Raw genomic sequence first — 25,801 nt, 5'->3', positions numbered from 1 at the left:
TGGTTAACCATTTTGTCTATAATTTTCTTTACATTTTTTTCATTGGTTAACCATTTTGTCCATAACTTTCGTTAACCATTTTGTCTATAATTTTCTTTACAATTCTCTTCTTTGGTAAAAAAAAACAAAAACAACAAAAACAACAACAAAAAAATCCAACATAATATTTATCAAGAACTTGGTTTTGCCTGTAACAGTTTATACCTCGTGAACTTGTTCTTGTGATCTCTGCAGCGTGTGCAACATGATCATTGTGCCTTATCATTCTTTAAATTAGGATAAAAATTACACGATGAAAATTTGCAAAAACTTCAAAGAAACTCAAAGACTCTGTCTTACACGGACTTTACCTACGCGTGGGCAGCAAGTCAATATCTAGGACACCGCGGAGGAGGTCGCTATTAGATGTGCGTATATGAATATAAATGGTTTGCAAAGTAAACGGACGAATAAACTGAATTCAGATTTTGTGAAAAATGTGTTTGAAAGTAATGACATTGTTCTTTTTACAGAAACGTGGACAGATTCATTTTCTAATTTACAGGTCGACGGTTTTGAGTATTTTGTTTTACATAGAACATCTGTTAAAAATACAGCAAAACGGAATTCAGGTGGCATTATTATTTATGTGAAATCAAATTTTGTTTCTGATGATACATTATTTTTTACATCCCAAGATGATATATTATGGATAAAAATTTCGGCCAATAAACTTTTAATAGATAAAGATATATATATTGGTCTGACAGATTGACAGATTGATTGATTCAGTTACTTATGTAGAAAATTGTTCAAATGATGATTGCTATTATACAATTTTTGGCGATTTCAATGCCCGAACGTCGGTACTCCCAGATTTTGTTATTCATGATACTTATAATGCTTTTAATAGTGATATTTTACCAGACGATTATCAGACAGATAGAAATTTAGATCGGTTTTCACAAGATAAAGGGCATGTTAATAATAATGGCAGGTTGCTTTTAGATTTTTGTAAACAAACGGGTTATAGAATAATGAATGGACGGAAAGATGAAGATTATAATATTGGTAAATACACATTTGTGAATAATAGAGGGTGTAGTGTTGTTGACTATTTATTGTGTAAAATAGTTTATGTGAGAAAATTGGTACATTTGATATTGATTGTCCTAATATTGTGTCTGATCACTGTCTTATAACTGTTTCTTTTGTGTTCAATAAATCTAGTGATTATGTTGACAATATATATGATTATAATGATTTAAATCAGAATTATGATAGTGTTGATTTTACCTATGTATGGAAAGAAAATTTGAAAGATCAGTATATTGAGTTATTATCAACAGATGAAAATATTGAGAATCTTGATAATTTAGAAAATAATATATTATTAAGCTCTACAAAAGGCGACATTGATAATTGTTTGCAAAATTTAGAAAACATGTTTAATAATATTGCTTCTCCATTTATCAAAAGGGTTTCAGCCACTGGCTCTAAGTGTGTAACAAATGATGTAAATCAACCATGGTTTAATAGCGAGTGTTTTGAAAAGCAGCAAATATTTTATAAATGCTTAAACAAATATCGTGATTGCCAGAATGATTTTAATAGAGTAAACATGGTAAAAGCCAGGTCTGAGTATAAAACTGTATTACGTAAATGTAGATATAATTTTGATAAAGAAAAAACAAATAAACTGTTAACTGTAAGATATAATAATGCACGTCTGTATTGGAAAATGTTAAAAGAAGCTTCTGGTGTAAATCATTCTAATATACCGTTATCTACATTTGCCCAATATTTTAAAGCTGTAAATAGTCCAGATGATAGATTTTTTTCACCTGACGAAGATATTTTACATTTTGTAGAGCGTTATGAAAATAATGAATTTAAAATAATGTTTAATGAATTGAATACCATCATCACTACGGAGGAGATTAGTTTAGCTTTAAAGGAGCCCAAGAATAATAGGTCAAGCGGGCCTGATTTATTGTTAAACGAATTTTTTGTACAAGGTAAAGATATTTTATTACCTGTTTTGTATTCGTTATTTAATAAAATATATGATATTGGTTATTTTCCGGTTAGGTGGTCAGAAGGTTATGTAATACCTTTACATAAAAAAGGGAGCATTAATAATGTTGAAAATTATCGTGGTATTACACTTTTAAGCTGTTTAGGTAAACTTTTCACCCGTATTATTAATAACAGATTAAAGTTTTGGGCAGAAAATTACAATGTTTATATAGAAGCACAAGCAGGGTTTAGATCAAAGATGAGTACAGTAGATAATATATATGTATTAAATGGATTATTGTCACACTTTTTAAATCAAGGAAAGCAACTTTATACTTTATTTGTTGATTTTAGTAAAGCATTTGACTATATTGTTAGAGATAATCTGTGGTACAAATTGATACAACTAGGTTTACGAGGAAAGATTTTTGATATTGTAAAATCCATTTATGAGTCTGTAAAATCAAGAGTTAAGCATTGTAACATGTTAAGTGACGAATACTCATATTTACTAGGAGTAAGACAATGAGAATGTCTATCTCCTTTCTTATTTTCTATGTTCATAAATGACCTTGAAGATGTTTTTATACATGGTAATATGACTGGCTTAGATGTAAACATGTTTAAAAATATTTTTATTACTATACGCAGACGATATTGTTATATTCGCAAATTCACCTGAAGAACTCCAAAAAAGTATTGATTTATTATACAATTATTGTGAGCTGTGGAAAATGAAGGTTAATGTCTCTAAAACAAAAATAATGATTTTTAAGAAAGGTGGAACATTACCACGAAATTTAGAATTTTTATACAATGAACAGTCTATTCAGATTGTGAACAATTTTTGTTATTTAGGTGTTGTTTTACAAGTGGAGGTTCATTAAGTACCGCCCACAATACTATAGCAGGTCAAGCGCAAAAAGCAGTATTTAAGCTGAATAAATATTTATACAAATTTACCTATTTACAACCAAAACATAAATTAGAATTATTTGATAAACTCGTATCTCCGATTTTAAATTATTGCAGCGAAGTGTGTGGTTTTGTCAATGATTTATCAATTGAAAGGGTGCATTTACAATTTTGTAAAAAACTTTTAGGTGTTAAAAAGACTACACAAAATGACTTTATTTATGGGGAATTAGGTCGGGTATCCTTTAAAACTGTGCATTTTTTAAATATTATTAAATATTGGTTAAAAATATTACATTTAGGAAGAAACAAGTATGTCTTCATTATTTACTCTTTGTTAAAAGATGATTTTGAACAGTATGAAAATAGGCGAAATTGGTGTTCCATGTTAAAAGATTTGTTATGTTCACTAGGTTTTGTTGACGCATGGTTATATCAAGGTGTAGGTGATGATAAGATATTTTTGTCCTTAGTTAAACAAAGATTAAATGACCAATTTATTCAGAACTGGAACTCAAGATTATCAAATTCTAGTAGAGCTTTGTTTTATAGAAATATTTCTTTCTTTAGGTACCAACCATATCTTGATTGTTTTACTGCAAATAAATTTGTTCAGTCATTAACACGTCTGAGAGTGTCCTCTCATAGACTACAAGTAGAAGCTGGTAGGTGGGCTAAACCAACCAGAATACCCTTAAACGATAGAAAATGTTCATTATGCAATACTCTTGAAGACGAATACCATTTCGTTATTGAATGCTCATTATATATAGAATTAAGAAAACTCTTATATTCACAAGAAGTTTTGGAACAGACCAAATATGTATAAATTTATAGAATTATTAAATTCAGAAAATAAAAAAGTGATAAGAAACCTAGGAATATTTGTTGAAAAAGCTTTTAAACTAAGAAATTCTATCATTTAATTATTTGTTAAAGTTATAATTATTTTTTGTTAATACCGTTAGTTGAAACAATCTCATGTAGTCATTAATATAATTTAGCGTCTAAGTATACTGTTAAGTACAATGTCTTTTTTCTATAAACTGTGCATACTATATTAATTTAAGTGATATATATGCTTTCAAAAGATGAATATATTCTAGGGTTACTTTTGATACTTTATAAATTCTCTTTTGTCTCTATGGCGAAAGAGCTATGACACATGAATAATGTTAATAATACATTGTGTAGTATGCATATTTATTTCATTGGATGCGATGTGCTCATTTTGTTGAAATATCTCATCTTAAATAAACGTATATATGTAAAACGAACATATAAATGAAAATAAGTCATGTTGAATATGATTGTTAATTTATAACATATTATCAGTCTTGCAGTTTCTTTTCGGTAAGGCCGATATATTTATGTTATAACCATTACAAATGAATTAAATATGCATCAATTATATTCTATGTTTCTTGTCTTAGAGTGTGGCAAGAATCGTGGATATATTCAGTACATGTATGTATATAACCTATTATTTGATGAATGTATATAATTTCACATAGGTTTAAAACTTTAAAGATTCATCAAATAGATATGTTTTGGATTACATTTATATAAAATGATACTATACATATACATGTATATGTAAGTTAAACACAACATTAATGTATTTATACTTGAAGAGTTTGTCGTTATGATCTTCTCCGATATTATCATCATGCTATGTTATGTATTTCATATGTATATGCACTGTTCGTTGTCTAGTATTATGCTGTTAACATGTCATCGTGGGCTTTTAAGCCTAATATGATTGAAATAAAACTATCTATCTTACTTTCAAATATTGTAACATGCTTATTTTTTTGAAATTTTCATCATAAGATAATCTCGATAAACAACAGTGTTGAGAGAATTTTAAAAAAATCACTTCTACATAAAACAGACCCGTTATTTCACCTTGAATGAATTCAACGATTCATACATAATTGTTTATACATTCCAAATTCTATTCTTAACTTTAACCATAGATCATATGAAATAAGATGTAGACAAAATGTTTCCATCTCATCTGTTTTTCAATCTTTTCATTTTCTAGTTAGAATACAGATTTTAATGATTTTGACAGCAGGCAAAGTACCCTGTTTAAGATATCAAAAATGTCTGTTTTTTAGAACAAACTTGAAACATTTTATTTTTGGAACAAACTTATCTGTAATCTGCAGATGTATAATTATGACGAAAATAGTTCCGCTCTAAGATATTCTAATATTCTAATAACGTATTGAAATTTTAATTAGACAGACCCCGAAAATATTGAACAATATTTACGATAATCAACAAAATATTTGGACCTTTGTCAAGAAATATCTTGGCTTAAATGTGGATCAAACTAAGAAATTTAATTGGAATATGATTATATATTTGATTATGCATTATGTTTTATAATAATAAAATATTACTTTATATGAATCTATGTCAAATTCGTGCGTTTTCTGAGTGAATAGTGTAAATAGGAGTATTGGAGACAACTCAAGTTTTAACTTCTAATACTAATAGTAATGTTTTAAAAATACAACGTTTCGATCAGGTAAATCTATATGAGTTACTAATTTAGAGAAACTCCATATTATTCTTTTGAGTTAAAAAAAAAACATCTTCATTTGTTGTATTATAAGAATATCGTAAAAGCAGATACAGCAAATCTTCATTGCCTTCTTAAACGCCACCTGGTGTCAGTAATGAGTAATATAACTAATTTAACGAACAAGCTTAACGAACAGACCATTAAAACCGAAATTAACAATAAAAATGCATTATATTAGTTATTATTAAATAAGCAATTAATTCTTTATTTTCAGACCACCCAACATGCATGCTCCAATTACCTATATTCCCCACCTATATTGATAGTCTGGTTATTATTTTCAGGTCAGCGAAATGTTTCATTGATCAAAATGAAACATTCGAACATTAAAGAAAGTCTGCCATGATAACGCAATATTTGAAACAATCAGGACCGCTCAATTATGATATAGACCGTGGCAAATATACACGATTCTTGGAAGGTCGTAGTTACAACGTGATTTGTATATATGATTTATTAACATGACTTTAATATCACATATATTCAATGTATACAGTAAAGTAATTTAGAAGAATTTCAATCAATCTGGTATATACACATGTATGTAATAAGTTCTTATCAAATTTTCGTCTATATTTCACGCTTATTTTTTTCATTCATGTTCAAAGACTTGTGGGAAATTTTCATAGATTTCAGCATTGTATTAAACTTTTCTTGTTTCATATAAATTTATATAATATCTAAAACTATTAAGAGTTCAAGGTAGCATAAATAAAATTAAAAAATAATTAAAACAAGATGATAAACAAACTAAAGATCAGAGTCTGATAGTTATTTCACTTTCATTGTCTTGGCAACTATATACATCCAGCAAATCACCGATCATTTCAGTATACAATATACTGATATTTCAACAACACACTTTTTTTGCAAATTATCTGACTTTTCGAAAAAAAAATTCAATTAAATTCAGTAAAAGTTAATATATTTTCGTGGCAGTTAAGTTTGATCACAACAAATACGAAATCGTAACTTGCCAAAATGTCTGTGTAAATAAACAATCGCTAGCAGCAAGATGTTGCCGCCGCACTTTGTTGCATTTCAGACAATTTCCTCCAGCTACCTGCCGAAATCGTTTCCCATCTTATTTTATAAACAGTTTACAAAAACACAAGAGCCATTTTTGTCAATTTGTTTAAAAGCAACCTAAACAAATGATCGTGAATAACTGCACTTAATGTACAAGGTTAACCAATATATCTTTGAGCAAATTATATCCAGAATCATCCTGATAAAGACCAAACTGAATCAATTTTTTTTGCTGGAATTATAAAATCATAATCAAATCAGCCATGTGCCAAGTGCTGTTCATGGAATAGTTATTTTAGAAATGTTATGTCAGACAGGTTTTTCATATCTTTGACAGTGCTGATATAAAAGTTATTTACATAGGAATGTAAATTAATGAACATTTCCTTCAGATGTCGCTAATAATTTAGTGCAATTTCCAATACAACGTTAAAGTTAAAAGCCATATGCTTATAGGCAAAATGTTTTCTAATGTAACCTTGTCGTATTAATTTAAGAATAATAAATTCCATAAAATCAGTTAAGTATGTCCAATTTTCTTTGAAGATACATAGATCTACATGTATGTAGCCTTACGTTTCTACGGAATGAAGCTTAAGTTTAAGATTGAAAGTATATTATGAGGTTATTGTACATTAATACTTGCAATATTGAATTATTTTTCTGATAAACCTATATTGGACGAAGCGCTAGCCGAGTCTGATATAGGTTTCAGATTGTGTACGAGTCCAATATAATAAGTATTGTTCTGAACAATGTATTATGACCTCTTTAATTCACACCAACAGTCTTTCTTGTTTCAAGTACAATATCTAATTATATCTGATGTGAGTTTTTGGACTCTGAAACATTGTGGGTACGATATGCATTTGATATGGATTTTTCGGATTTTAGAAAAGGAAACGAGGCTTAATTGATATTGATCTTTTTGGAACATCGCGTGGCTCAAACGTTAAAAGTACATTGGATATATTTTATAAGGTGTGAAATAATAAATAAATAATATATTCCTTGCTACTAAGAATTTCAGTATCACCACCACCACTGTTGTTATAAGTATCAGAGTGGAAAAAAATCGTCGGGAAGAAACTGAGGTGAAATGTTTTTAAGTAACAGAAGTTGAATTGTGCGAATCATTACATCTGATGCATGCACTATCTTAATTTAACTGATCGCATTAACTTTATTTCAAAAAATTTCAAACACTATTCTTTTTTATCGAAGATAAGAATATTATTAAGCTAAGAAATTGAAATATTTGTACATTTATAACATGCACTTGTTTCAACTCACGATCTGTATTCTATAGTGTACTTTTGAGTGAATTGTACGCGCCAATTCCGCTTTCCAGCCGCTGAAGTTTCGTTGGTATTAAAACATCACGATGTAGTCGTATAGATAGTATATAGACACCTTGTTAAATGACGATAAGATATGATTCATTTATATGAGTAATGCTGCAATTATCACGAATGTTTGTTTATAGCTTGCACATACATTTTGTAAGATCCTGGTTTTTGCTACTGTTGCTGGGGTAAGCCAACAGTGGTAGTTTATTATAACACGCTAGTTACTTTGTGATTGTATATGCAAGAAAAATTTACCTCATGCTGTCATGTGTTTATTGTGCATTTCTGGAGAGAAATATAGGTACTTTGATTTTATTTGGAAAGAAAAAAGGAGAAATAAGTTTCAACGTTGTTTAAACATTATATTTATCAAATACGGCGGTGGAAAAACAAAAACATTCACGTAAGCAATGGGTTTCGCAGCACGAAATTTGAATTAATATTTGTTTCTTGCGGTCGACATGGTTAGTATGTATGAAGTTTACATCCTTTGAAGAAATATGGAAATAGTTTTTTGTGGTGTTTTTTGTGGTAAATCAAAGAAAAAAGAATATTTACTAGAACGCAACAAAAATATCACGTAGAAGTGAAAAATGACATTGTTTTATCTAATTTAAATATTCATATATAAATATAACAGGACAATAATTTTACACGAGTATTACAATAATATTTTCAGAAAAAGCAGTTTTCAAGACAATAAGGCGGGAAAAGTCTTTTCATTTTATCCGGGTTCATTTCGGACAGTTCACGTTCGGTTAAATGTGAAGTGGTTAGTAATTAAGTTGAATGGTTGAAGCTATAGTTAGCATTACTGTTTTTATTTTACTTTAATTGAAAGATGTTCTGGTTCCAGATAAAATGGCCACCTTTATCGTGGTGTTAATCATGCAGCGGGGCGTGCAAATATTTCTTTTTGGGGTGAGAGGGAGTGGGAATACAAGACGATAACGCCTGTCGAGAACCACTTGCATTATCTGTTATTCAGAAACAAATTAATCATCAAATTCAAACAATTAATAAATACAAATATAACTTTTCAATATTATTAAAATTACTTTTGTCCTAATAGTTATTGATCTTGGGAAATATATTTCCAAAAATGTTGGTCTCTTAGAGCCGTATTATTGCATTTTTTGTGTATGCTTTCATTTGTGCGTAATTATGCGATATTCCTTTATTTGTGTATATGCGATATTGCAGTTTGTGCATAATTATGCAATATTCCTATATTTGTGTATAATTATACGATACTCCTTTATGCGCGTATAATTATGCAATATTCCACTAATTGTATATTAATATGCTATATTTCACTACTTGTGTATAATTATGCGATATTCCACTATTTGTGTATAATTATGCGATTTTTCTTTATTTATGTATAATTATGCAATATTCCACATTTTGTGTACAAATTATAAGTATGCGATATTTCACAATTTATGTATAATTATGTCTCTTTATTTGTGTATAATTATTTGATATTCCACTATTTGTGTGTAAGTATGCGATAGTTTCATAATTATTGTTTAACAGCCAGCCGATTTTCAAGTAACTAGTTAAATATGATTATTGTGATGATATTGTACTTTCTTTATTGTGATGATATTGTATTTTAATTTTTGTGATGATATTGTATTTTCATTATTGTGATGATATTGTATTTTCATTATTGTGATGATATTGTACTTTCTTTATTGTGATGATATTGTATTTTAATTTTTGTGATGATATTGTATTTTAATTTTTGTGATGATATTGTATTTTCATTATTGTAATGATATTGTATTTTCATTATTGTGATGATATTGTACTTTCTTTATTGTGATGATATTGTACTTTCTTTATTGTGATGATATTGTATTTTAATTTTTGTAATGATATTGTACTTTAATTATTGTAATGATATTGTATTTTCATTATTGTGATGATATTGTACTTTCATTATTGTAATGATATTGTATTTTCATTATTGTGATGATATTGTATTTTCATTTTTGTGATGATATTGTATTTTCATTATTGTGATGATATTGTATTTTCATTATTGTAATGATATTGTACTTTCATTATTGTAATGATATTGTATTTTCATTATTCATATTGTGATGATATTGTACTTTCATTATTGTAATGATATTGTATTTTCATTATTGTGATGATATTGTACTTTCATTATTGTAATGATATTGTATTTTCATTATTGTGATGATATTGTATTTTCATTTTTGTGATGATATTGTATTTTCATTATTGTGATGATATTGTATTTTCATTATTGTGATGATATTGTATTTTCATTATTGTGATGATATTGTATTTTCATTATTGTGATGATATTGTTTTTTCATTTAAAGGAAACATTTATAACCTTGGAGTCTGGTTAATGGACAAAGAATTTCAAAGTCTACTCTCTACTTGCTCTCATATGTTTCTACGTGGATATCAAACACTGGGAAAATTGATGTAAAACACTTGTGCAAAGATGTGCACATCTGCAATTTTGCGCAGTTTCAAAGTATATAGCCCGTAAAATTGACGTTTTTATTGCGGCTAGTTTATTTAAAGAGTTAACCCTACAGGTGGCGTACTATGTGAACGTTTAACATGTTACAAGTCACAAATTCAATAAATCTTTATATTTTATACAATTCTACATGGCTGTTATTGTTATATACATGTGCCAAATTATTAGGTAGAAAAAGAGCACCCTCTGTAATAGTCAAAATGTATTTCATATATATTTTGATAGATTATGTAACAATTTTATTGCTTCTGTTTATAGCCAATATAATTCTGAATCTTCATTTATTTTACAGAATCAAAACAAACAGCCACGAATACTGAGAAATTAATAATCGATCTCAAAGGCGATTCACTTTGTGGTTTATAAATTATTTGTAATTGTTGTTGTTGTTGTTGTTGTTGTAGAATTTCGTAATCTGCCAAAAGATGAAGTTACTGTTGTTAAAAGTAAGTTGTTAGCTAACAGATGCGCTTTATTTTCTAATACAATCGGTAAACTGTTGAAACTATCTCGAAACACTTATAGATTCCAGTGTTAAAAGACTGATCGGTTCTTCAAATAAAACGTTCTAAATGAACTCTCCTCAAATTATACAATACTGATCGTATATTTTTATCCAACCTCACCCTCCGCTCCCGGCCGCCGTCTCCCGTCCCACCGTGGTACATGTTGTAAATCATAATCTTGACATTTTAATAACCTGGCTTATCTAATGTAAATATCATCAGCTTATTATAAATAGTACGTTATTACGTAACAGACATGGTATATCCCCTGATGGACAAAAGCAAAGACACGGTTGCAGCCATGCTTTTACATTTTAGTCCCCAGTGTATTTCATAAAGCCTTGGGCACATTCTATCGTCATTTGTTTCGTCTGCTCCCATCATTCAAATAAGTCGAATTCGTTTTTTTTTAAAATGAAATTAATAATAAAAAATGAAAATAGCTATTGCATTGGTATTATTGTTGGAAAAAGTAATAAATTCTATCTGAATATGAAAGATAGCGTGAAAGCCAATCGTACCTAAATAGTTTTCGGGTTTTATTTTATGATAACTTCTGGGAGATGAATACTCGAATTCTTGTCATACATTTTATAGATATTATATTTGATATAGACAAATCAGCTTTTATAAAAAAAGAATTCCTTTAAATGAAAGGTAGGAAAACGGTTAAACGTGTTTAATGTAAGAATCAACAGGCGGCTTATATCAAAGAAGTCGTATAAAAATAGTCCGTGTAATCAAATGTAAAACAAGGCGCCATATGTATCAAATCTTTGAATGTTTATTCAAAGCAAAGTTCTGGGGGCATTTCATTACATAAACAGAGAAAAATAGCAGTATGTGTTTCTAAATAGGATGTTCTAAAAGACATAAAACAACTGTTATGAAGTTTATGTATCAAAAATATATAAAAATTGACCGACAATGTAATCGTTATTTGTTTGGTGCAATCGGAGATGTTCAAAACTTTTCCACAGCATTTCTCTCTTTTACAGTAATCACTTTTAAAATGAATATAATTTATTTTTATTTATATGGAACTATAAGCGAAAAGTGTAATTTAATTCCTTCCTTTCTTAATGATTTGATTGATTGATTGATTGCTTGATTGGTCGTTTGATCTTTTATTTATTTATTTATTTATTTTTTATTTTAGACAATTGATATTTCCTAAACAAGAAAAAGCATGAAATTAATGACTTTATGAATCACATTAAAATTGCTTATATTACCTGTGTGAACTTCTCGGGTTCATGTACTCCGGTGCCGGAGCTGGGAGTGGGGCTGTTGTGGTGTGAGGAGCGGGCTTGTATTAACCACCACCGCCAATGAATAAAGTTACATGTACATATTGATTCACATAAATTAGTCATTAAATAATGGTGAAAATTTAAATGTCTGTGATCTGTGCTTTGCCGTTGTCTTTTTTTAAAAGCAATTAACAAAATATGTAATATTTGTGGTGTACCATTCATGCGGTAGAATGTATCGCGCGTGTGTCCAACTAAAGAGAACAATTTGCGTGACAGAATTTAATCTTTCCACATCTCAGAGATTTGGAATGCACGCGATTTGAAATATGACCTTATCAATACATAATTAAGTTATCTGACTGTACAAGTAATATAGAAAAAATGTATGAATTACCCCCAAATGACTGATTTAACCTTATTTAAACATGGTGGTCACGTGACTCCGTATATATGCACTTAATAATTAAAAGTACGGCATTGCAGTAGATCTATATGACTGTATAAAATATAAGTCACGGTTTACAATGTTTCATGAGTTAGTGCTTCACCTTTCCAGAAGAACAATTAGTGGTTAGAAGTTAAGGAAATTTTTAGGAATGCAAAGGATAGTTTATTTAAAACTTAAATTCATTTTAAATGTTTTCACATAATTCCTGTGAGGTTTGTGTCAAATATACTAAACACAATCTTCAAAACATCGAGTCATTTGAATATAAAAGTAATATTCACATTGAATTGATGGTATAAATAATATTTCTACACTTAAACCGTTCCAACCAATTAGGGTAATTCATCAAGAAAATGCTTTACCATATCGTCGCCGTCAGTTAAAATAATTTCATCAATAAATGCTATACCATACCGTTGTCGTCAATTAAAACAATCACATGAATCATCATGGACAATAATTATGACAAATCACGTGGCTGACATAGAAACCAGTTGACGTGCCGCCAGAGTCGGGGAGATGTATTGGGAAAAAATAGCAGACGGAAAACTAGTTGCTATAGCATATATATTTTTCATCATAATCTGACTTATCCGTGGAAATATATCTACATGTATAATTGTATAGAATATACGCTAAGAGTAAGAATAATAATTATTGTGTGTACACTGTATGGTATAGTATAGCCGACAATTAATATTGTTTGAACCGAGAATAATTGTAAAAGTACAAAATGTACATAGCACGGCTCTAATATAGTACGATGATTAGATGTTATAAACGCTGAGAAAATTTCGTAATGTTAAAATATAAAAAAAATCTTCACGTCAAGTTCTAATATATATTTTTAATATTGTTGCTGGTATCAACAAACAATATAAATATTCTGTACTGACAACAACAACAACAACAACATATTCATTTGTAATAAGGTCATTGGCTGCAACATGGACAATCATTTTTACGATATACAAATAAGAGCATTAGTATGTTTGAGTTGTTTAACTAATGCTATGTTTACAGCAATTTTCCGCTTTTTTGCTTTTGTTACCAAAGTACAAAGATGCTTCAATATGACTTATTCACAGAAAGATATATATATAAAATTTCATGTGAAATATTTAAAAAAAAAGAAACTGAAAAAAAAAAACAAGAAAAAAAATCCTGATCATATAAATGTATTTGTCGCTTACCTTTCGGGTAGACTTCCGGTTTGGCTTGTTTTTCAACTTTCTGTTTTTTGTGATGTTTATTGTGATGCTGTGTCCATGACAACGGCCTCAGCTCTATGCTGTTCCGGACTGTCTTTTCTAACTTCTCAACAATCGCCGTTAAATTCCGAACAACTGAATCTAATGATTTGAAATTTGCATTTAAATTATCAACATTTTTCTCTTGTGAGTACATATTCTCTTGTAATTGTCTTAAACTCTGGCACTCTCTTTGTAATTTGCTTTTATACGTGTTCATATCTACAGACAGATTAGTCAGTTTTTGACCAGCTTGGTCATTTTGAACAGCAGCTGTAGTATTGGTGTTGGTAATATCATTTTGATGGGCTAACATTTGATTAAACATGTTCTCAAACACTTCAAATCGTTTGTCTATGTCCTTGTTCAGTTTATCGATGAATTTTTTGCACCTACATTTCCGTCTTTTTGTCTGTTTATTATCACTGTCGTCACTATATACTAAAAACAAAAGCGCGAACACAACTGCGCCCTGTAGAGTCCGTGTCAACTTCATTGTTTTAAGCGTTTCTTGTGCTGTGTCGATGTGGACAAATTTATCTCAAGAAAACGTTTTTTTAAAGTACACTTATTTCTTACTCATACAAGCAAAAAATGAATTTCATAATGAATGAATAAACATTTCGAAATTTCTTGGAGAATTATTGTATATTATGCCATGTGTCTGCTGTCGGGTTGTCAGCGTTCCTCAGCGTTCTTTTCAACCTATATAAATGAAAAGTTTACATATTAATAAAGCTGGAATAGATAAAAGGAAGCAACATGTCGCATGTTTCGTAGAAAAAATATTTTTTTCTTCAAATATTAAGGTTTGTAAATAGATCTACTATGCGAATTGTAGCATATCTTCTTGTGTTTTTATAAACATGAACTCTGGGTGTAGAAAAAAAGGAAGCGTAGACATGAATTTGGAATATTTTCAATTTGTTTAGACAAGTTATCATGTAATGGTGTTGAAAATCTCGTTTTATCAATATCAAGATATATAGCAAAAAAAGATCTCCGTGTATGTGAATTGATGTAACGCAATTCTTTCCCTTATCATAATATACGTATATCTTTTCTAAATCCGCTAGCTTCGAGTTAGACTGTATTGATGATTAACCTTTTACACAAAGATGATCCGATGAAAATCACACACCTGAAATAGTTATCAATGGATGATAGGATACACCGAAGGTTGCAATATAAGTAATATAGACATATCGAGAGAAAGTTCTGATAAAACGTTGCTAGACTCGAATTGGATATAAACAGAGCCAAGTTTTATATCTTATATTTTTATCACAGGAACTTATTCCTCTATGATAACTTATGTTATGTTACGGGGTTATGCAAATTACAAGATATCCAACTATTATCTTTATTGATCCAGCCACAGTATAAAAGTTATCAAATCATTGGCCACGTTATATAATCCTTCCTCAGAACATTTTCCGGACAAAGATACTTTAATTCTTTTTCATAAAATGTTAAATTTGCAACACTGACGGGTACAGACGAGTATTTATGCATTTTATATATCGTTTGAATCAAACATTTGGTAATATCAAATGAATTGATTTAAAGGACAGTTAAAACAAGTGTTTCAATAATATTTTTTTTTACGACAGGAGGTGTGTACATCACCGTATAACTGTTTTTGTCCGAACAGAGGATGTTGTTGTTTTTAGGGTATATCACTTCGTACAAACCACATTGGTAATTGTATATATTATATTTGATGGCTACTCAACTTATTACCTGGTCACGTTAGGTTCATATAATGGGTGGAAAAGATACTCCAAATGTTTATTTTGGCGAAATCTCACATGTTCTTCTTTATTCTACTTACAGCCGAGAAGAAGATAATCTGGTCAAACATCGTACAAAATAGATGCTGAATAGAAAATTAACTTTTATATGCTATACGCCTATTTTGCTAATATGTTAAAGTACTTCATAAGTTTTTATCAATGACGCTTCACGTAAGTGACTTTTATAAGTACAATCTAGTTTATAACTTTTGTTCGCAAAGTTCCAACTTGTATTGTTGTTAGTTTCTTAGTACAGGTATAAAGTTCAAGTGGCTGTACTTAACGTTGTGTAAAACGCCTCGACACATACCAAGTCAACTTTACATTTGAACCGTGTCACGACAAAACCAACATTGTGGGTTTGCGACCAGCATGGATCCAGACCAGCCTGCACCTCCGCGCAGTCTGATCAGGATCCATGCTGTTCGCTATCAGTTTCTCTACTTGTAATAGGGTTTGTAAGCGAACAGCATGGATCCTGATCAGACTGTGCGGATGCGCAGGCTGGTCTGGATCCATGCTGGTCGCAAACGAATTACGTTGGTTTTGTCATGACGCGTCTCATTTATTTTTTTCTTCAAAATTTAGAACATTCATTCACGTCGCAATAACTTACATTAATTTGGTATATTGTCTAGTTTAAACAATACATTACTCAGTACCATACTCGACAGTTTCAATTCCATCTATTTGTTTTCCTTTTATAGTTAAATAATATAATGGGTAGTGTTCACGTCTTTTTTTTCTAGCTAGATCTGATCCACTTTGTAATTTTCGAAAATTTTGGACTATGATTTATAATATCTTTGTAATTTTTACACACTATACATGTAATTATATCAACTAAGTTGACAATAAATCGTAATTTAAAATAATAAGATATTACGAATATCGGAATGAACATAAAGATAATGCATAAAGTTCAGTATAAACTTCTGATTATCCGTTCTTTCTTTTCCGCTCATTTTTTTTAAATCAATTGAAATACTTTACATTGTTAAAGGGCCTGTAAAAGAGCAGTCCGAGTATGTTAAATTACATGGTGTCAGCTGCAGATGTCAACATAGAACATAAAGGAAATGCCAAACATACATAACATGCAGTGGTTGATGATGATCGTGAAACAGATGTACGTATGTATCTAGTTAAAGCAATTAGTATACGAACAGAACATGGAATGTCTGTAGATATAGATCTACACTGATACCATCATACTATCTGTTACAGAAATACGAAATTTATCATAGTTATCTACACTAATGAAACAAATACACATAAATCTATTAAAAACTACACGTTTGTAATAACTTAATATACGAGACTTAGAATTCTGAACATTGTCAATAACCGTTAATTAACATTTTGTCAGATTCTCGTACTGGAATGGTAGAATGACTGTATTATACAGTTTTTGGCCCACTGACACATAAATTAAGGAACAATCTGGCACGGAGAAACAGGTTTGTTTAGATAATGAAAGTTTGCAAACTCGACATTAAAATTGATTAACCGAATTAACGGTTGATATCTGTTGAAATATTCAGCCTTATGATTTTACCATCTTCGAAAGTCCAATGAAAAATATAATTCGCAAATTTTCGAAAGAAAAAAATAAAGAATTAAGTAGAGATTGTGAAACAAAATTACCTTACTAATCGAGTTGTGGCGTTAATGGCTATTTTATTTTATTTTGTTTCAAAATACATAAAATGCAAGCTTGCGGGATGCACAAAAAGACGTTGCTTTGAAATTGAATAAACATTAATAGCCATAATCATTTAAAATTAATAAAATATATCATACGTGCGTATTGCAAAAAGATAATATTAGTTACCAGTATAAAAGAGTGATAAATTTAGAAGATAAAACAGACATTAACGTGCTGTACATTTAAGATAAGATACATGTTCAGATTAATGTTCTGACAGAATAAACCACCTGCTTGAAATCTATTTAATAAAGAATCATTGTTAACAACTATATGCCGGAGTTGTAATTTGAATTTTTTTTTACATATTTGATCGTCCGAATCTATTTGACAAATTATTATTATTAACAAGAAAATGTGGACAATTCAAGCACACGCAGTCACTATGACTTTGGCGTAACAAACTGTCTATTTGAAAAAAATTCCGCTGTTTTAAGAATTATTCAAACTACACAGTAAGAGATATGATATTATAGGTAAAATACATTAATATTGCTAGTTAGTCTACAGTTATAATCTATACGAGCAATATATCGCAATAATCTGTGTAAGATGTTGAAATAATCATATGAAATTAATTAGCGGTCTCTTTGATCACAGATAAGTGTTATACGACATCGGTTAAGTGGTAATATTAATGTATATCCCCTGCTGGGATTATGTCATCGATAAACTCTGGTTATAAAATCAGGAATATTAGAACATAATTACATTCCAGAGCAACATGCATATTGACATGTTATTTCCAGCTGCCGGCATAGATGTGACAAATCAATTTAAAAAATAAATGTCCGGAAAAAATACGTTCATTTCGATTTGATACGTCCGTTTTCACGGACCGTAATTATTCTTATTTTTTTCTAGTTTCGGTAGAGTATGCAAATTGTATATTATGAATGAATTGAATACTGAATATTGCTTAAACATCTTAATTAAAATCTATTTCAAAGAATGCATATTTAAAGCAGAAAAGTCTTTATATTTTAAAATATTCTATGTAAAAAAATTCCAAAACGTTTTCAGTATCTTGATTACATAATAGTTAACGGAACTTCACTGTAATCAAAAAGCCTAAAAACATAATATATATAGATGGTAGCAATACACTTCATCCCCCAGACACTTCACCCCTCAAATTTTGAAGACACTTCAACCCTTAAGACACTTCACCCCTCATCCAATTTTTTTCTATAAAGTAAATAAGCTAACAACATAATAGATCAGCTGGGGTATTTTAAACAAAAAAATATATGCAAAAGATGGTCAAGAAATGCACTCAGAAATACAACGATACATTGACACTTAACCCGATTTGTGTGAAAAGCGTTGCTACGCTTTTCAATTTTGGGTCATTTTTTCACAATAAGAATAATTATTTGGAAAAAACGAATTATTTGAAGTTTTGCATACATGTTATTAGTCTATGCAAACATCAAATGCAACATTAATCTCCAAAAAATATTTTCAGTCATCTCCAAAAACCTCAGAGGAGTCCCTTTAAAGAAAACGACCGTATCAAGTTTTACTACATATTGCTGACAATCAAGATAAAATGATCGTAGTATATAGGAAACAACAATTTATGAAATCCATTAACGGAATATGTCGCTTAATTAATTAAGATATGTATTATATTTTAATTTAAATATATAAATAATTAATTTTTACATCACAAGCTTTCTGCATGTGTTCGTAGTTTGTTTATTTTGTTCTATGATATAAAACTATATACATTGAAATTATTTACTCACGAGTATTTATTCCACACAAAAAATTGGCACGAATCACGTACACGTTACAATCCAAACCAATAAAGCAATTTCCATTAGTGAATAGCTATAAAAAATCTCACAGCCTGACTATAATAATTGTAAAGTGTATCAATTTTATAATATTATATTCCTGGTCTTGCTGTAGCATCAGACACGACTTGATTCACGAGGCATCACTTCTATCTATACTGATCAAGCAGAATCTATCAGACCCTGCTATATAGTGCCACTTGTTTACCAACCTATCAAGCTGTGCTGATGAACCTAACATATGCTTTCTGTATGGTTCCCGGCAGCTACAGGTAAGTAGATAACACAGTCATGCATTCTGATTTGTAACCAGAAACCAATCAAATATATACCCCGGTCAGTATCGATTTAATAAGAAAATTAAAAAAAATAACAATTCAAAAATCATACCGTATTTAGAGATAATCTATTACTTTTTATGATTTTTTTTTCAAGCACGTCATATCCGCATTGTTGACGAATTAATCTTTATCCCATTACGCGTGATTTGATTGGATAAATCATATCATTAATCAATTGTTCATCTTAGATCCAATTACCGTCGTAATTACAATCGTGTATTCTTGTTTTAACTTTATTTCCTTCCGATATTACACATTGCAACTTAACCTTAAGATGCCACTTCAAAATCCCTGTAATATAAACTTCGCTAAATTATTACTAATGAAAACTAGCAATGAAGACAAGAGAGGTTCGATAATAATTTGTTTAAAATGTAATACAATTAACAAGATTAAATAAGCGTGATATTCAATGAATTTAAGCTTCTTTCATATTTCTTCTACTTGTATCATAAATATCCGAATTTAAATAATTATATGAGTTGTGTTTTTTTCTTACCATTGCATGTTCAGATGAATTTAACTTTAAAATTGCTTTCGTACAAAAGCAGCGCATATCTGTTAGTGATTATCATTTCGATACGGACAAGACTCTGTTAGTAATTAAATAGGACAGTTTTGGACATAATTAATTCAGGCATAAACACCAATAAATTCTATATTGTCGACATTATTTTGTTAAACTAGAAATATGAAGCTGATGGGATTTAATGAAGCGGTAGTTTTGTTATCCAGCTGACCTCGAGGTACAAGTTCGTACCACTTCAAACTATCTGCGTGATCTGACTGTTGTTTTTCTTTATTATTTTATGACCTATAGCTCTGGTACTCTAGAACTTATAGTGTTTATAACATTTTTATAATGTAGCTCAGACTCGCCAAACAAAACACTGTTACAAATCGTACATGCTTTCTTGAAATGAGTTTTAAGATAAATTTCATACCAGAGACATAAATAGATTCCCCGTTGATACTTACGTGTTAATAAAAATGAAAGGAAAATAGATAATATTAACAGATGCAATTTCAAACGGTTCCACAATACAAATAGAGACGTGGATGTTAATCCAGTGAAATATGCGTTTTTTCTTTCCATAGAATTTTACATAAAAAAGATGTTGAACATTCCTGCAACAAATTACAATACTGAATAAACCTTAGTGTTTGAAATTATTTTTTGTCCAATAGAATTGCAGTATTTCAAATGACCAATAACACATCAACTAAATTTAAACCTGGTAAATCAATTATTTCATAATTGCTGCGCCATTCTTGACCAATTTAATTTTGTAAATGCTTCCTTACAAACACTAACCTTTATTACTAATATATTTAAACAAAAAAAAAACTATTTAAGCTTCTCGATTATCCACTTAATTAATACACAATTCCTCGTTATTTTCACCACATACATACTGTGATACATGTTTTTTATGCATATTTACATATCCATACAGCATATTTTAATAAAAACATTTTTTAATACAAAAAGTGCATCATTCTATAGACAGACAATTCTGAAAGTGAAAACTTAAATAATAAATTTTTCTCGCTTACCGTCATGAATGAACTTACTAGCCATCCCAAAATCTTGGTAGTAAATCTTACAAAAATTCCACAAGTACTTACTACAGTTACTTAAAACTCATTTATCATGAATGAACATTCAATCCACAGAACGAACTTTTGTTCCCCGTCAGATAACGCGTGACGCGTCCGGCCAACCTTCAATGTCCGAAAGCAGACCACTAAACGGGCTAAGGTATATCCGTTTTACAGTAGACTTAACCGAACAGAACAAAGTTAGATAAAAGAGAGCGTTAATTCTTCACTTGATTTGGTTGTTATAGAAACTAATTTATTTTATATGATTTCTTAATACATAAATAGTTTATTGTCTATATTGTTAAGTTTTGATTCGAAAAGCTATATTTTTCTAGTTTAAGAATTTCATGTTGTTACGGATGTTGCTTTTTGTTTTATTATTATTATTATTATTATTATTATTAATTATTATTATTATTATTATTATTATTATTATTATTATTATTATTATTATTATTATTATTATTATTATCTATTTTTTTTTCATCGTTTTTGCAACAAGTGAAATATGATAGTTTAAAAATGATAATTATTACCCGCGATAACATTTTCTTAGCCATTTCATTTATATGCACATGTACAATTCGGATTGATACAGATTCATAATTATCCCGGCTAGTGTTACTTTCAAAAAATTAAAATAATGATAAGAAATTTTTTTTTTATAAAAAATATAATATTTTTAGTGATTCACGGACCAGTCAAACACAAATAGAAAAAATAACTCATTGAACCTCAGTAATCCTAGAAATGCCCCTACAACTTTTCTGAAATAATCCAAATGTATAGTGAGAATTTTAACATAGTATTAACAAGTGATGCCTAATGTTCTATCTATCAGATATTAGTGTTTGAAATTATTTTTTTGTCGTGCCTGACCAATATTTTGTAAATGCGTACTAATAAATTTTAACCTATACTTAGCATAAAGAAAAAAATATTTAAAGAATAAATTACTTAGTTAACATGTCAGATTTCTTGCTTTATTTTATCATTACCTTTTTTCAATATTCTGTATAATTTATTCCATACAATCTGCACACCGTTCTGGGTATACTATACGCAATGATGAAAAATCCAACAATTTAGTAATTCCCAATTAATGAGCGTATTTATGTTAAAATCTATTCATACAAAATTGACAACTTCGCAAAAACCAATAACGTCATACATATCGGAATTCTGTCACTACCGTAAATTTATTTTAATGCACCACCGCATTGTTTCATGCAGAATTTCACAAAATTCTAATATTGTAACAGACTTACCTATTTACTTATCATCAGATGAATAATTCTAGCAATAATTCCTATTTGTATTTCTTAAATTACAATTAAATTCACGTACGATATACCGACAATATTATGAATTCGATTTAGACTTCATATGAAGTTTTTGGGGCGTCTAATCTGGCCTTTTTTGTTGAACAGTTTTTTTCAATGTCGAATTCTAGTGAGAGAGGAGGATTACATTTTGGTGGAATATGAGTCAATCTCATATGACAGTCATTCTTTGCAAATAAACACATTTATACACACACACACAATAACTCTGAGTTCATGCACGTGTGCACGTGCATAATTCTCATGTTTCCTAATAGCATATAAACGATAAAAACCATTATTTCCCTATTTGAAATAACAGATTAGTTAACTTTTTTTATTCAACCGGGTTTCAACTCTTAACAGTTAATTGTGGTAAATACGGTACAATGTTTAAATATAGACTATTGAAATTTTAGTTTATTTTGGACTCGTATATCATATAGGTATTTCTGATAATGCCTGATTGGCATTCCAATTATTTAGAAACTTATCTAATTGTATTGTTAAAGAACTTTAGGGTCAACAGAAGGAATGTCAGAACGTCGTACACGGAGATGTCGGGTAATTGGCGGTGTGTTTTCTATTGATACTTAACGCTCGTTGTAAGTACAACTCCTAATTAAGACTAAAAATAACGACAATGCCATAATGATAGCTGAAACAGTGTCTTTAAATAATAAGTGCGTCATATATTTAGAGCATCAGAATTATCTTCATCTAATTGTATCCATGTTTAGAACAAAAGTCCAAATGTTTAAAGACGGGGTCACCCTGATGAACGTAAGCCTCACATCGACTTGGTAACAGACATAAATAGACAGTCTCGTTATCTAAATGATATGATTGTCAATAATTAACAAGAATTTTCTAAAGGAACTTAATAATTTCCAAGCATGTAAATTTTGCTTCAATTCAAAGGTAGAAAAATTGTATTTTCTCAATCAGACTAGTCCTTGAAAGAAAATCATCACTTTTGATATTGACTTCTCCCTCAGATACATATGTTTTTATTCGATTTAAACACAATCATCGCTTTTTTGTAAGTGAATGTAAGTGATATCCGGATTAGTGGACCTATTTTCGTTATTTTCGTTACTTTTCGATATTCTAGTTAAAATGTAACGAGGTATTTAAAAAAAATTTATGTAAAGAAGTTGATACCTGTATCCGACTCTCGTGGATTCCACTTGCAGCCTGTACGTCGCACGAATTTTGTTAGGACAAATCGAACTCGCAGCCTGTACGTCGCACGAATTTTGTTAGGGCGGATCAAACTGGCAGCCTGTACGTCGCACGAACTTTGTTAGGACGGATCAAACTGGCAGCCTGTACGTCGCACGAATTTTGTTAGGACGGATCAAACTGGTAGCCTGTACATCGCACGAATTTTGTTGAACGTTTCAAATTGACAGCCTGTACCTCGCACGAATTTTGTTAGGACGGATCAAACTGGTAGCCTGTACGTCGCACGAATTTTGTTAGGACAAATCGAACTCGCAGCCTGTACGTCGCACGAATTTTGTTAGGGCGGATCAAACTGGCAGCCTGTACGTCGCACGAATTTTGTTAGGACGGATCAAACTGGCAGCCTGTACGTCGCACGAATTTTGTTAGGACGGATCAAACTGGTAGCCTGTACATCGCACGAATTTTGTTGAACGTTTCAAATTGACAGCCTGTACCTCGCACGAATTTTGTTAGGACGGATCAAACTGGCAACCTGTAAGTCGCACGAATGTTTTTAGGACGGATCGTACTCGCAACCTGTGCGGAACACGATTTTTGTTAGGACAGATCACACTCGCAGCCTGTACGTCGCACGAATTTTGTTAGGACGGATGAAACTGGCAGCTGTACGTCGCACGAATTTTGTTAGAACGTTTCAAATTGGCAGACTGTACCTCCCACGAATTTTGTTAGGACGGATCAAAGTGGCAACCTGTTAGTCGCACGAATTTTTTAGGACGGATCGTACTCGCAACCTTTGCGGAACACGAATTTTGTTAGGACAGAGCATACTGTCAGCCTGTGCCTCTCACGAATTTTGTTAGGATGGATCATATATACTTGCAGCCTGTATGTCGTACGAATTTTGTTAGGGCATATCAAACTGGCAGCCTGTACGGCGCATGAATTTTGTTAGGACGTATCATACTTGCAAGAATTTTGTTAGGATGTATCAAACTGGCAGCAGGTACGTCACATGAATTTTGCTAGGACTGATCAAACCTGCGCTACGCTACCTGTACGTCGCATGAATTTTGTTAGAACGGATCAAACTGGCAGTCTATACTTTGCGAGTTCTGCGAGCACTGATCACACTCGTAGCTTCTACGTAGTATGGATTTTGTTAGGACATCACACTCGCAGCCTGTACGTCACATGAATTTTACTAGGACGATTCATACTCGCAGCCTGTACGCCACATTAATTTTGTTAGAACATTTCACTCGCACCTTGAACGTAGCGTCGTAAATTTTGTAAGGACGGATCACAGTCACAGTCTTTACGTTATGTGAATTTTGTAAGGAAGGATCACACTAGCTGCCTGTACTTCACGTGGATTTTGATAGGTTAGGGTAGCAAGGCATAGGATGAAGCAATTTACCACTGAAACGAATATGACACTTTCTAGGAGCGTGTTAACGTCGAATATTATGTTGTACAGTATCGCAAACTTGGACCTCATTCTACCAGGCAGCATAAATATTTCACCTCGCGATCAACACTGATAACCTCTATGCTTGTTTCCGCCCATTGATTGACAATTCTAATTGCTGCCCATTGTCTTGTTTATACAGACTTGAACTGGTGTATCCGTACATAAGTAATGCACCAATTAAAGCAATTATTGTTGAATAACTTGGGCTACCCCTGTGAAATCATTCCGTTATTCGATATTCATAAAAAGTAGTTTTTAAAGAAATGAGCTAATTTTTAAAATCCCAGATGTCAATAGAACAATAGAGGAAGTAACCTTAAATATTTGTGTTAAACTAAAATTGAAAATATTTATCCAAAAATATTTTAATTACCGAGCCTTATTTTGATCAACATAACAGTTTAATTCTTCCGAAATATTTAACAGATGTCGTGTTGCAAATATTTTTCATTGCGAAAATTAATTATTTCTACATGCGTATATAGAGGATAATATTGAATGATTGTAGATTTAATACATGTACTAAATTTATTGAAAGAGTTGAATATAATTTATTCAACGAGTTCAATAATTTTAGTATTGAATCTACACGATTTTAGATTTATATTCTATTTATCACATATCTAAAATAAGAACGGTTTACAGTTAAAAAGGGTCAATTTTCGTTGACGCGCCAATAGTGTAA

At 30.4% G+C, this 25,801-nt stretch overlaps 1 protein-coding gene across 3 annotated transcripts in view; it reads right to left on the bottom strand.

Moving 5' to 3' along the window:
• LOC132733334 (fibrinogen-like protein 1) overlaps positions 1-22,235 on the bottom strand; it is a 39,878-nt gene extending 17,643 nt beyond the window's left edge. The window contains exons 1-2 of one of the 3 annotated variants that reach the window (XM_060719971.1): positions 22,128-22,235; positions 13,821-14,582 (exon numbers count right to left, since the gene is read on the bottom strand). In XM_060719971.1, coding sequence (XP_060575954.1) covers positions 13,821-14,373 — 553 coding nt within the window. In that variant the 5' untranslated portion in view covers positions 14,374-14,582; positions 22,128-22,235. Of the gene's footprint in view, positions 1-13,820; positions 14,583-19,132; positions 19,534-19,573; positions 19,595-22,127 lie in introns of those variants that run through there. The other 2 variants (XM_060719972.1, XM_060719970.1) reach the window with 2 other exon arrangements.
• Positions 22,236-25,801: the final 3,566 nt, after the last annotated feature.

Source organism: Ruditapes philippinarum, unplaced genomic scaffold (genome assembly GCF_026571515.1).
Source record: "Ruditapes philippinarum isolate M1 unplaced genomic scaffold, ASM2657151v2 ctg3809_1_1_1_1, whole genome shotgun sequence".
NCBI classification, from domain to species: Eukaryota; Metazoa; Mollusca; class Bivalvia; order Venerida; family Veneridae; genus Ruditapes; species Ruditapes philippinarum.
This window is presented reverse-complemented; position numbering and strand designations above follow the sequence as displayed.